Source organism: Solanum stenotomum, chromosome 11 (assembly GCF_019186545.1).
Source record: "Solanum stenotomum isolate F172 chromosome 11, ASM1918654v1, whole genome shotgun sequence".
NCBI classification, from domain to species: Eukaryota; Viridiplantae; Streptophyta; class Magnoliopsida; order Solanales; family Solanaceae; genus Solanum; species Solanum stenotomum.
In genome coordinates this window covers 52743639-52756712 of record NC_064292.1, presented here as the reverse complement: position 1 = coordinate 52756712, position 13074 = coordinate 52743639, and the positions used below count along the sequence as shown (strand labels likewise).

Sequence of the window (13074 nt, the reverse complement as noted above, 5' to 3'; positions counted from 1 at the left end):
TGTTATTTCTTCATCCTTAATTAGAGAATATATGAAATTGTAAAAATAGAGAAATTTTGGTAGAGAGTACCTTTTGACTCCTCGTAATGAACCTAACATGAATTCAGATTAGTTAGACTCAGTAGGCTTCGAATACCAAAACAAAGAATAAAAGATGAAGGGATAACACAAAGCTTTCACTCATGCTAATTGGTTCACCTTACAATGCATGGTATTTTGTTTTTCTAATGTAAAACTTAGACAATATTCAAATGAAATGATGCATATGTGAAATGATGTAGTAATACATTTACATGGATCTGAAGTTCTACATTGCTACATTTTTTTTCTTTCAAATGACTGTAAAACTATGTAAAAGATCGATTTCTTGCACCAGCATTTCAATGCCTAAACAAAGAATATTCAATGTTTCTACTAGTCTACTTTTTCCTGATAACCAAGAAATTCGTCTGGAACCAACCCTTTGGGCAAACCGCAACCTTTGAAGCTTTCACATGTTGCCCCTCATGAGATGCTAAATACGATCTATAACTGCCGGTTAAGCAGCAGCATTGATGCCTTTTTACTAATAAGCCGGTGTACGTTTTAGTCTGATGTATTGAACTTGTAGCTCTACATGTAGTTCACCTCCGAAAATTCTACTCAGCTCTGCTAGTTTTGTAGATAGTATAAGTTAACAGGAGAGGAATTGACATGCTATAGACAGGGAAATGGAGAAATGGGTTCATCACATAAGCTTTGATAAGAGCTCTGCAGTTCTGCATCATAAAGAAACAAAATTAGCAAGAAGCAGATTCGGTCAAAAGTGATAACAGTACTCTATTCTTTGAATAAGCTGATCAAGGAAAGCTTAGAATTGAAACATCTTGAAATACATTATCTTGGAAAGCTACTAATGTATTCTTCTGTATGTTCTATCCGGAAACAATGGACAGTTTGTTAGTATTGCAACTTACTTAGAACAATCAGGATATTGTGCATTCCATGAACAAAAAATAAGGAGGATATGTGATATGAGTGAAATGCTGTGATGGTGAAATAATTTATGAATGGAAAAGACATTGGCAGATTGTAAACCTCGGTACCAGGTAACTTTGTACTCTGTCCACCAAGGCTAGAACCGATGGGAAGAAATGACCTAGTGTTTTTGTCTCTATTGGGATTTGAACCAAAGACCTCGTGGTGTTCAACCCACTTCAATGACCACTAGGCCACACCCTTGGGTGCGATATTGAAAGTTCCTCTTTTATCTATGTGAAAGTAATTTCCATACTTGGGAAAAGATCTAGCTACTTTATATGAAGGATATAGGTGATGTCAAATGAGCTCCAAAAAGATGGAACAGTAATCCACATTGAAACATGTCAACAACCACTAAGGGAAAAGTATAGAGCAATGGAAGCACTATGGCCTATAGGAGTTTGGGAAGGCAACAATCTTCAAGTGTTTAAAGAAGGAAAACAAGCATTTTGTTTAAGAAGAACAACACTTCAAATCAGAACAAAGATGGACATCAAAAAGATCAGTTGAAAACTTACCAAGAAATGCTTCCAACAAATCGCCAAAGAAATTAACAGGAGCATTTTCCTAATCCACCGCCTATGGAGGAGTGTCAGAGTCTTATTTCTTCCACTAGTCGGTGCAGATACATTATTCTTCACCAAATAATCATCTTCCTTTTTTGCAGAAAGAGCTCGAAGATGATCTTGGAATACTGCCCTCTCAGCCACTAATGCTCCAATCACAATTATTGTAGGCAACACTACAAAGTAAAGATGAGGAAGAACTACCACCATTATATCTGGAAATCCATGAAAGTCTAGCTTTTCCCTTTCATTGAATCTCAGCACCCAACCCCTGTAGGTCATGTATCCCCTTTCTCCTCCTTCGGTGAAAACTTGGCCAGAAAGCCAAGGACATAATATGAGGTAAAACAAATAAACAATTATTGAGAACCATACAAGAGGAAGATTGTATAGCTCTGATAGAATCCATGCCACACAAGTTACCAGTTTTCTGTTTCCAACTAAGCTCTTGTAAGTATACTGTTTCCTAAGAAATACGAAGATAGCTTTTGGAAAGACGAGGATGGGAAGAGTTAACAAATAGAATAACCATAATATTGGGAAATATAAAGCCTCCCACTGACAACCCATAACCATAAACTCTTTCCAATTCCATGAAAGCCTGGCACGAAGACCGCCAACAGAAAATGGCCTTAGTTCAGTCAAAGTTGATCTGCCTTCGATATCAACTGCTTCTATTTGCAACAAAAATCTATCAGGAGATGGATCTTCAAAGGCATTAAAGTTCCATGGACATATGTAAAGGTTCCCCCTAGATGTAGAATCCTCATTTCTTTTCATAGGAGTCTCCAGCACTGTAATGAGATTTCCAGGCCTTGAATCATATATCCTAGCCACAACTGACACAACAGGAGAAGAAGAAAATACAAGAGCCCTGATGCTGTTTAAGTTCAAGGACTCCATCTTGCACTTGTGAAATGATCTCTCCAAAGTAAAGCGAGAGTCCAGAGGAAAAGTTGGCAATATAATAACATTCTTAGCTCCCAACTTGAAGTCAACATCAACAAAAGACATCCATCCTCTATCAATGGACAATATGCGCATTGCTCTACTTTTCCTCCAGTCGCCCATTTCCCACTCCCAGAACTCTTTAAATTCAGTAGCCTCATCTGAACAAGTTTTTGAATTATTTGGAAGTGATCCATGTCCATTCAACTGGAGAAGATGTTTAGAGTACAATGGATGTTGATTTGACTCATGATGCCTCTTTAAATTCTTACCAAACTTTGTATGCAAATGCCCACATAAGTAAGCTGACAAATTATGTGTCAGAAATGTCTCTTTCAGGGTTCTTCCAGATTGTGATGCTGCAGAAAATGAAAGTGGGAAATGCCCATAAGCAATCTTGATAACAGGTTTGGCGGGTTGAGAATCTAGTACTGAGAGCTCAGAGCTTATTTCATCTAATAGTTGATCAGTGGGATGACCAAATAGATTGGTTGGGCCCCGCAGACCTAAAGACGTAATGCTGTCAAACCCGACGAACTGAATACTGCGTTCACCAGTCTGGATCATAGAGCACGTGCTTTAAAGAATGATAAAATGCTGATAATAGAAATAATTATATACACACACACTAGCATCAATCCAGAAGCTCAAAATTCAATATTTCTAGTCCTCAAGGAAAAACATACATGATTGTATGTTACTAGAAGGCTTTTAAAACCAAACAATTTATCGAGAAGAACTATGAAACAAGAAAGCTACAGATAACAGTATAGTCATCATAAGAGGTCAAGGCAAATAGCAGAGTATGATATATTAATTGGATAAGCTCAAAACATGGCATCACAAAGTTTCTGATGTTTGTGATTGAAACTTAGCTGATTGATTTATATTAAAGTTCAGGGATGATTCACCCTTCATTCTGAAGGCTATGGGTGCCTAAATGATGATAACATTGCCAATAATTACATCGATAAAGTTTTTTTCTTCTTTTTTTTTTGTTGGAAAAAATACATTAATAATGGTTACATTAAGAAACAAGAAGATTCTAACATGCAGAATCAAAGAACTAGAAAAGAAATTGGCTCAAACTTTTAAAATAGAACTCATTTGATTGTTAAGATTTTTCTTTATATAATTTGTGATAAATACGAAAACAGAATTCATAAATATTGTATAGACAGATATGCTTCCATACATGGATTTTACCTCTTCCTCATTGCCCATGTTACAATTTTACACTACCTTTATCCTCGTCTAAGAAAATTTCCAAGCCTCAGCTTGAATGATAAATAAAAAGAGTGTGTATAGAACACAAGAAGCTAACAGATACGATCTATAACATACCTGAATAGTGACACTATTGACCAGTCCACTTCGTTTTAGCTGCCCATTAATGCTATACTTCGAGTAAAAATCAAATGAACCACCAATGGCTGGTACACCAAAAATATCATGATTTCCTCGGAGATCATAAAACACATTTTTCTTCAGTCCACTCTTTTTAATGACATTGTCCAGGACTTTCTGGTATTCCAACCACTCCTCTTCATCTTGCTTCATTGTTAGTAAATCCTTGCTCTTTCCATCTGGTGGCAATTGAAATTATCAGTCGTACGAGCAAAGATCATTGAAATATCTTAAGCTTTGACAAATACTTTATTCAAGTATGTATAGCAATCAACTTGTGGAAAACCACTTTACAGTAGAAATGCAATACATTGATACGAAAACATTAGAGATATAACTTAAACAACAGTTCAGAAACTCTAAACAGTGGTCACTGATCTCAATTATGAATCAAACTTGAACCAAGAATAATTAAAATATAGCTGTTGCAGAACTTCATCTTAAATTCTAAAATTACCTTGTGTGATAGTTGACATAGTACCCTATACAAAGGAGATAACACAAAACCAAGCTACTTTTGCAACTACACCATAGTCATGTATGGTCACATTTTGAAAACATTACTCCCTTGTAAAACTGAGTATCACATGGACACTATAGAGTAAAGCCTGCACTAATGCGATAATCTGTGGTCCTTAAACAACAAAAGAACCATGCAGCAACTATGTTTCTTTACTTTTTTTTTTGTATTTTTCAGTGAATTTTCTTATTTCTTTACTTCATATTGATAAAAATTCATCCTTTTCTCCCAGAAACTGAGTAACATTTTAACGTCTGCTCCAACTCCCAATCAAATCCCACCAACCTCATTTTCCCAACCCAATAGTTTCAAGAAACAAAAAGAACATATTTTTGAAACCTCCTTCCCTTAATTTTCCACTAAAATGCCTCCATCATCATTCTCCAGCATCAACAAAGTTGTTTAATAAGCTAGTGTTCGACTATAGATTTTGAAAATCTATCTTCAAATATCTGTTTGACCATGAAATCTGATCGACTTCACATATTATAACTAGATTCCACTCGCAAAACTGTAAATTTTCTAAGTAAAATACATGTCCAAACACAACTTCAAAAACCAATTTTTTCAAAATCTGAGCTTAAAGAAACTCACCAATCAAATTGCTCAACCCAACATTTCCAAGAAACAAAAAAAGAACACATTGTTAGTTCCCTTTTCCCTAATTTTCCACTAAATTCCCTCCATAACCATTTTCCATCATCAAAAACTTCTTTTTAAAGAACCCCACAAACCCAATAGAAAGTAAGATTAAAAAAAATTCAATAATATAACAAAACTTTGAAGCAAAAAGAAAAAGTAGATTATTACCAGTAAGATCACCAGTAATGAAGACCAATGAAGGATTGATCATAGAAAGAACAGGACCCACAATTTTTTCGAAGCTAAGAGCACGTTCAGGATGATGAACACTGAAATGGAGATCAGATAACTGAACCACCCAAGCTACATCTTCCGGTCCTTTTTCCACTTCCATTACATCTCTTTTGAAAAATTCAGCTGAAATGTAATGAAATTTCAGCAAGATTAAGGAGAAAATACATAGTTTTAAAATACCCATTTCTCCTTTTCTTCTTTTTCTTCTTCTTCTTTGGTTCTTCTTCTTCTTGTTGTTGGTCTAAGGTACAGAGAGATCGGAGAATTGACAGAGAAACGGGTCAAGTTGGGTCGGGTCGGGTCAAGGTAGTATAGGCCCAAGTGAAGAGTAGTGTAATGGGCCTACTATGGACAAAGAAATGGGTTGGATCAGAGTAATGGAATTTTAAACAAATCTCAAAGTGTTAAGAGCTAATATATCTGTTGTAAAAAAAGAGAGGCTAATACATCTTGTTGGTATTGATTGAGCTGGAGGGATTTTGCTGACTGAATTCATCTATAGACCTTAACCGGGTAACCTTCGTAACCAAACTGTCACGACAACATCCAAAGGTGACCTTTGGGTTCTTAAGTAGGGGGGCAAGGAGGGGCACATAGGAATGCCAACCACTACATAAGCCACTAGTGGCTGAGAGAAAGTGAGCAACATCTTGTATAGGTCGGGCAGAGCTTAAAGAAGCAAGCCTCTATCAGAGCAAGCCATTGCGCGCTAGCCTAGCTAGCTAACATTTTTCAGTTGCCTGTTATGTTAGTTGTAGCGCGCCTTCCTTCCTTCCTTCTTTCACTTTGAAAAGATTTTTAGATAGTACGATACATTGGTGTAAAAGGTTTCCTTTTTTATGCGAGCTTGGTTTACTTGACCAAAGGGTGTAGTAGAACTTGAAGGAGTACATCCTATTCCTACTTTTTTCAAATTACAAAATTTCCTAAATTTGGTGAAATTCGGATACATCCCAAAACATCTTGATACACCGCGTTTCGATTTTGGATACATCTCGATACATAGCGTCTTGGTTTAGAATACATCACTCAATGTCCCGATACAACATGTAAAGTGATGTATATGATGGATACATGCATAAAGTGATGTATCCGACCAATACATTGTGTAAAGTGATGTATCCGAGAATTGGAAAGAGTAGAGATTTTTGTAATATTTTCAAATGGTAGAGCATTTTAGAGAATATGATAAAATAAGTTGTGTATTTAAGTAATTTTTCCAATAATAAAGGTTCAAAAGAAATGGGCCTACTATGAGAAATGGGTAGGGTCAAGTAGTATAGGCCCAAATGAAATGCAGAGTAGTGGGCTTATTATGGACAGAGAAATGGGTCAGATCATAGGAGTATAGGCCCAAATAAAAAGTGGCTAAAAGTAGTGAAATGGATCTACTATGGACAGAGAAATGGGCCTACATCAATATTTAATTTTTACTCACCTTTTTAAAAATTTAACATATAAAGTTAGGTTTGAAAAAATCAAATGTTTGAAGTTACGTATGACTGATATTCATGTATTTATGTATGAATTCAAATTAAAAATGATTAGACTCATTTTGTCTTGACTTCAAACCATATATGAACTTCAAACAAAAATGAATGAAATAAGATTACAAAAAATGGCCGACTTCACCTTATGTATGATGTTGTTCCAAAGTGATTACTCATATAAAAAGTCTTTTAAAAATGAACACAAGTTAAATGATAATGTCAACAATATATTCAACGTATAGAATCCCATAAATGAGATCTGGAGAGCGTGGTGTGAATACAACCTTACCTTAACGGCTCTACCTTGTGAAGTTAAATGACAATGCCCTCAATATATCCAACGTATAGAATCCCACAAATGAGATTTGGAGAACGTGGTGTGAATACAAGTTATACAACCTTACCCTAACGGCCCTACCTGGTAAAGTTAAATAATAACGTCAAAATGAAAAATACGCACATATACCTCAAGTCCTCAACCAACATAGAAAATCATATTTATTGAAATTGCTCCCACTGATCGATCACTCGTCGAACTTATTTTTGAAAAATAACCGTTGTTAATCAAGTTTCAAATTTTACAAATGAAATACATACAATTATTTTTTCAATTACATGAACTAAAAATTGGCTATTTGTGAACTTTAATCCTATTATATCCCCTCAAAGGTTTGGATAATGATATTAGGTAAAAAAAATAATAATCTTTGGCATAAAATTTTCATATATTAACAAATATGATATTTCTTCTGCAATATAAAATCAAGAATCTCTTTAGCCATTAAAGTCATGTGAAGAGAAATATACTCAATATATTCTCACTAGTAGAGTATGAGGAGGGCAGGATCGATGTATGCATGCATATCTCACATCTACGTACCTTTGTGGGGTAGAGAGATTATTTCTAAAAAAAATCTCAACTCAAAAGAGTGAAGATATCGATGTACGAAAGCAAGAACATACGATAACAAAATAATAAGATACAAGACAAATGGATCAACAAACAATAATATACATACATACATGATCGATCAAAAATAAGAAACTACACGATTACATAATTATATAGAAAATATACATACACAATAATTAGAAAATTGCCATAAATTAATTATCTGCATTGTACTATATTATCCAAAATTACAAAGCATTTACTTTCCGAGGATCTATAAGAATGAAGTTCCCAAAATTATAGCCAATAACATAGACTATACATGAACGTCATTCTTCAAATCCTATAAACAAAATTACCATTTTCATTATACCAACCAAATTTTTTTAAAAATAAAACCCTCTTTCTAAAGTTGATTTTCCAAAAAAAAAAAGATTAGAGATTAGTTATGTATACATCCCTTACTAGCTAGATTTGTGATGATCTTGAGAGGTCTATGAATCATTCCACATAGTGAAAGTGGGGGCTGCACCGTGGCAAACCGCCATGGTGCTAGTCCTCGAAGCAAGAGCCATAGGAACATCTGTTGACATCCAATTATTATTGTTGCATGTAGATTCTTGATGATCATATAGAGTATTACTGACCTTGATAGAGTCGTTAGATGTTGCTGGTTGTGAATGATAATAATTACCAAATATGTTCTCATGAGTACCAAGTTGTAATTGCTTCACTTCATTATCATTCTCTCCACCATATGATGATCCATTCAATTGTGGCAACACAAATCCACCACCACCATGATGATTATTATTATTACTTGCATATCCAACACCTTGATGATACGTAACATTATTTTGTTCCATTGACGATGAAGAAGAATTATCCAATCCCATTAGATAATTGTGCGCGTTTCCCAATTGAAGCGAATGAAAATCTTGAAAATTTTGACTAGTCAAATCATGATCTTGTACTTCCTGCTTGCACCACAACCTTTGTTGACTATTATAAGGGTTATTATAATGCATCGCGCTTAAAGGTTGAGCTTGTTGAAGAGTGATGTTAGGCCAACAATGTCCCGCGCCATAGGTACTCATTGAACCATTCATGAGATGAGTAGTCCCGATATTTTCTTGACTTGCTCTTTGATAATTCAACGCGATTTCAGCTTGCTCAACGTCCTTGAGACGTTTAGCTGCCCCTCCGATGGGCAACGTGCTGCTTTCTAGTATGCTTTTAACGTCGTATCGATTAATTTCAAAATTGGTCACGGCATTTAGTCCACGGAATTTGATTGCTGCAATGTCATAAGCCCCAGCAGCTTCTTCTTGTGTACCTAAAAAAAAACCAAATTTAGTTAGGTGGAAAAAATACTAATATATCGAAGTTTAAACGAATTGAATTATGACTAGCTCGCTTGTTGAGTACTTTCTTCAATATCCTAGATGACCTATCAAATTATTGGGTCAAAATGTAGCCCAAATCAACACATGCAAAATCAAATATGGGGATATTTGAGTCATGTGCTAAGCAAATTGAGTTATGATATGTTATTTAACTTCTGACTCAAGCTAGCAAACTTCGATCGGATCAAATTATACGATCTTTTATTAATCTGATATATTTTGATCCGTTCAAATTTGACTCAGCTCGCGCCAATAAAATGGTTTTAGGGAAATAATTAGGAGCACTTACTAAAGGTGCCAAGATAAAGATCCTTGTTTCCAGCAACTCTACCAATTCTTGCTTGCCATCTTCCGTGCTGATGGTGCCTATAATATTACACAAAAAAAATTTAAAAATTACAAACTTAAATAATTATTAATACTATCGAAAAAAATAATTCATGTTTAAAAGTCTGATTCTAGTCCTTAAAGGTAATATATGACACACTTATGAAACACGATTCGAGAAAGAAGAAAGATTATTCGAATGATATTATAGATAGTAGACAGATAGGAGTCAAGTCAAACCCCATCACCTTAGGAGTCGGGATTACTATAGTATGAATGACATGAAATTAATTGTATCGTACCTTGTAACGCCTCGATAAATCGATGCACCACGAGAGAAACCACTGCTCTTCCTATATATATTAAGAACCATAAAATATAAATATTACATTTTTATCTCTTATATTTTCTTGAAAAGTTTAATAATATATTTTTTCCTTAATGTAATAAAAAAAATAAAAAATGTACCTTCTTAAAGATGCAACATATTCCTGCCTAGTCATATTCTTCATTTCTTCAAGCTCTTTCTCATAGTTGCTAATCTGAAAATTTTCACAAAAAGTAAAATATTTACGTACGGAATAAGTGAGGTGACTTTTGTTAAATTTTTTCAAATCTAAGCAATCACGATATTTTATTGATATTAATTGAGTTGAAAAGAACTTTCACTAACTGAATCTATCCATTAACTTAAACTACAGTAACCTTCTTAACCAAAGCGTTACAAACAACATAACATTAGGTGCCTTGTGAGTTTCTAAGTAGGAGGCAAGGAGGAGCACGTAGAAATATCGACTAATGCATTAGCTACTAATAGCCAAAAGAAAGCGAGCAACACCTTATATAGGTTGGACCGAAAAGAAAAATGTACTCATCTATCAGCTCCTCTCGTAGATCAGTACAATTTTACGAAGCGTCTAAATCAGACATCATTAGGTTGCTGGCATTACTAAATGTCCTCCCACTAACTAGACAAAATTCCTATGAAATTAAAGTAAAAAAATTAGAAAATTTAAATGTACTTACTGGGAAATTAGTGGTAGTTGTGGGACCCCAATACTTAAGTGCAGCTAAATCATAAGCACGAGCTGCTTTTTCTTCTTTATCATATCCTCCTATAAAACATTTAAATGAAAAATAAATCAGCTACACAAAAAAATATATTCGCTACTAAAAAAACTCGATTTAGCGATAGATAAATTTTATAGTCAAACAATAAAATTCATCGCTAATCTTATTTAGCAATATATTAGCGATAATTTTTTGTTAACTACGAACAAAATATAGACAGACTGGCGACGAAGTTCATATTTTAGTAATGTAGTGTCATCTAAATAATATTTACCAAGATAATAGTTAGAAGGAAGTAATTAATCTATAACTTACCCAAATAAACTGCAACAAGTTTACAAATGTTGAGTCCATCCATCACACCATGAAATGGAATAAGAAAAAAAATGAATAATTAAGACACATCCAAGTGTAGTATTTTGAAAATATATAAAATGAATGAAAAAAATAAATATAATATACTTAGTGAGAGACAAATTAAATGAAATATAATAAACATACCTTGCCTTCCTTTTCTAGTTTGTCCCTCTCTTCTACAACTATTATCCCACAAATGTGCCTCATATCTCCCAGTCCACCTATGCCTATAAATACACACAAAGCAATTTAATTTTTTTTAAAAAAAATTATATGCAAAGTATTATTTTGTAGTATTTACACAACTTAATTTTCTATATTGTTCGAATGAACATCCTTCACTCTATTATGATAAATGACTTGAAAAGGGATGAAATTAAACAATTGTATCTTACCTTGTAACACCGCGATAGATAGAAGTTCTTTGGCCAAAAGTATCAATAGATTTCTTTGGTGCTACAATTGCACCACTCATTTGTCCATCAATAGTACTACCATTATTTCCATTCACAATCTCTTGTTTGTTTTCGGACGAACAACTATTCTCTCCACCTCCATCTCCACCCGTGCTCATAGAAAGTGACAACGATTGTGCATTAGTACCACTACAACCACCACCGGTTACCCCCACAACATCACCCTCCTTCTTATCACCTTGTAATAATGACGGGGTAGTAGTGGTGGTGGTAGTGGAGTTAGGGTTGTTTCTCAACCAATTCTTGATCATTGAAATCCCTATAATATTATTAGCGTTATTTTCGCTAATATTATTAGGGGTACTACAATAGATATTGTAGTCGTTATTATTGTTATTGTTATTGTTATTACAGACTTGTTGAAGCTTTTGTTCACCAATATCAAGAAAGTTCTCTAGCTTTGGTGGTTCTTGATTATTTTCAAGATGTTGACTATTGCATGAATTTCCCATTAACATAGACATATTTGATGTAGTCTTGTAGTTTGTATCATGAGAGTTCCAATCTACATACAAAAAAAAAATCTCAAATATAGCCAAAAGGGTTGAATTTTTTTTTTTTTTAAAAATAAAAAATATTCACTAACAAGAACAACTTGAAATTTACTTAAAAAGTCATGTTAATGAAAACAAGTAGGATCACTAAACAAAATCAACAACAACAGATATATAGCGAAAACTTTAGTACATCGTATAATTACTTAAAATAAAATGGAAAATATCCACCAACAAGTCAACTTCAAAAAGTCATGTGTTTGACACTTATTGCCTAATGAATCTCTGACTGCAGGTCATATATATGTATCTCTATGTCATAAGAAGGAAAAAATAGTGAAAGCTTAGTGCACCGTATTATTTTTTTTCTTGATTAAAAGCCATATTTTTTAAACAAAAACACCATCAATATTCTTAATCTTTTCTCCTTTTTGTTGAAGAGTTAGGGTTTTTAGTATTTCCTCATTGACATGAGCCTTGCCAACTCAAAAGGGATAGTCAAAGTTCAAGACGAGCACGACCGTCATATAGGGTTTCTAGTTCAAGAAGTGTCCCAAAAAATTAAAGAAAATGAAACAATCAATTAATATAACTTACTCACCTTGTGATTGATGATGATTTCTATTGAAAGCTTCAAAAATACCAAAAGGGGTATTATCATGAGGTACAACATTTAAAGAAGGAAGTACTACTGTTGATTGATCATGATGTTGATGATGAGAAGTCATTAGATCAAAACATTCTTGATGTGAACTTTGTTGTGATGTGAGTACTTCTTCATGTGGTGAAAGTGAAAATCCAAGCCAATTGTTCATTGAAGAAGCCATATATCAAAATAATAAAAAAACTTAGATAAAATTATAAAAAAAAAAGGAGAATTAATTATTTTTTCCTATACTAAAAGTTCATGCATGAAGTTGTAGTTCTAGAAATTAAAAAGACTAATATTAAGTTGTTTGAAGAAGAAGAGGAAAGGTTCAAAAAAAAGTATATGAAGAGGAATCATTTTTCCCTAAGCATAAGGTGAAGATTTATATGAAATTTTAACTCAAGTTTTTTCACCCCCCACCCCCACCCACCCACCCACCCTTCTCTCTCTCCATTTCTTGTTGGTCATAAATGGGGTGCCCTCTAAATGAGGGGCAGTGTTTTCTCTAATCCCAAAAACATCTATAGGGTTCAAAATGAAGAGCAAATATAGGGTTCATGAGGGATAGGATTGTA

General features: G+C 33.9%; 2 protein-coding genes across 2 annotated transcripts; both read right to left on the bottom strand.

Moving 5' to 3' along the window:
* Positions 1-504: 504 nt before the first annotated feature.
* Positions 505-5569, bottom strand: LOC125844690 (putative metallophosphoesterase At3g03305). Its single transcript, XM_049524010.1, has 4 exons — positions 5272-5569; positions 3879-4120; positions 1539-3092; positions 505-758 (listed from the first exon to the last, which is right to left on the bottom strand). The coding sequence occupies exons 1-4, from the start codon at positions 5519-5521 to the stop codon at positions 639-641; spliced, it is 2166 nt and encodes a 721-aa protein (XP_049379967.1). The 5' UTR covers positions 5522-5569; the 3' UTR covers positions 505-638.
* Positions 5570-7930: 2361 nt separating this feature from the next.
* LOC125844540 (AP2-like ethylene-responsive transcription factor AIL1) lies at positions 7931-12830 on the bottom strand. The gene is made up of 9 exons (XM_049523848.1): positions 12452-12830; positions 11276-11861; positions 11025-11107; positions 10839-10847; positions 10479-10567; positions 9921-9994; positions 9755-9805; positions 9415-9491; positions 7931-9055 (listed from the first exon to the last, which is right to left on the bottom strand). The coding sequence occupies exons 1-9, from the start codon at positions 12675-12677 to the stop codon at positions 8214-8216; spliced, it is 2037 nt and encodes a 678-aa protein (XP_049379805.1). The 5' UTR covers positions 12678-12830; the 3' UTR covers positions 7931-8213.
* Positions 12831-13074: the final 244 nt, after the last annotated feature.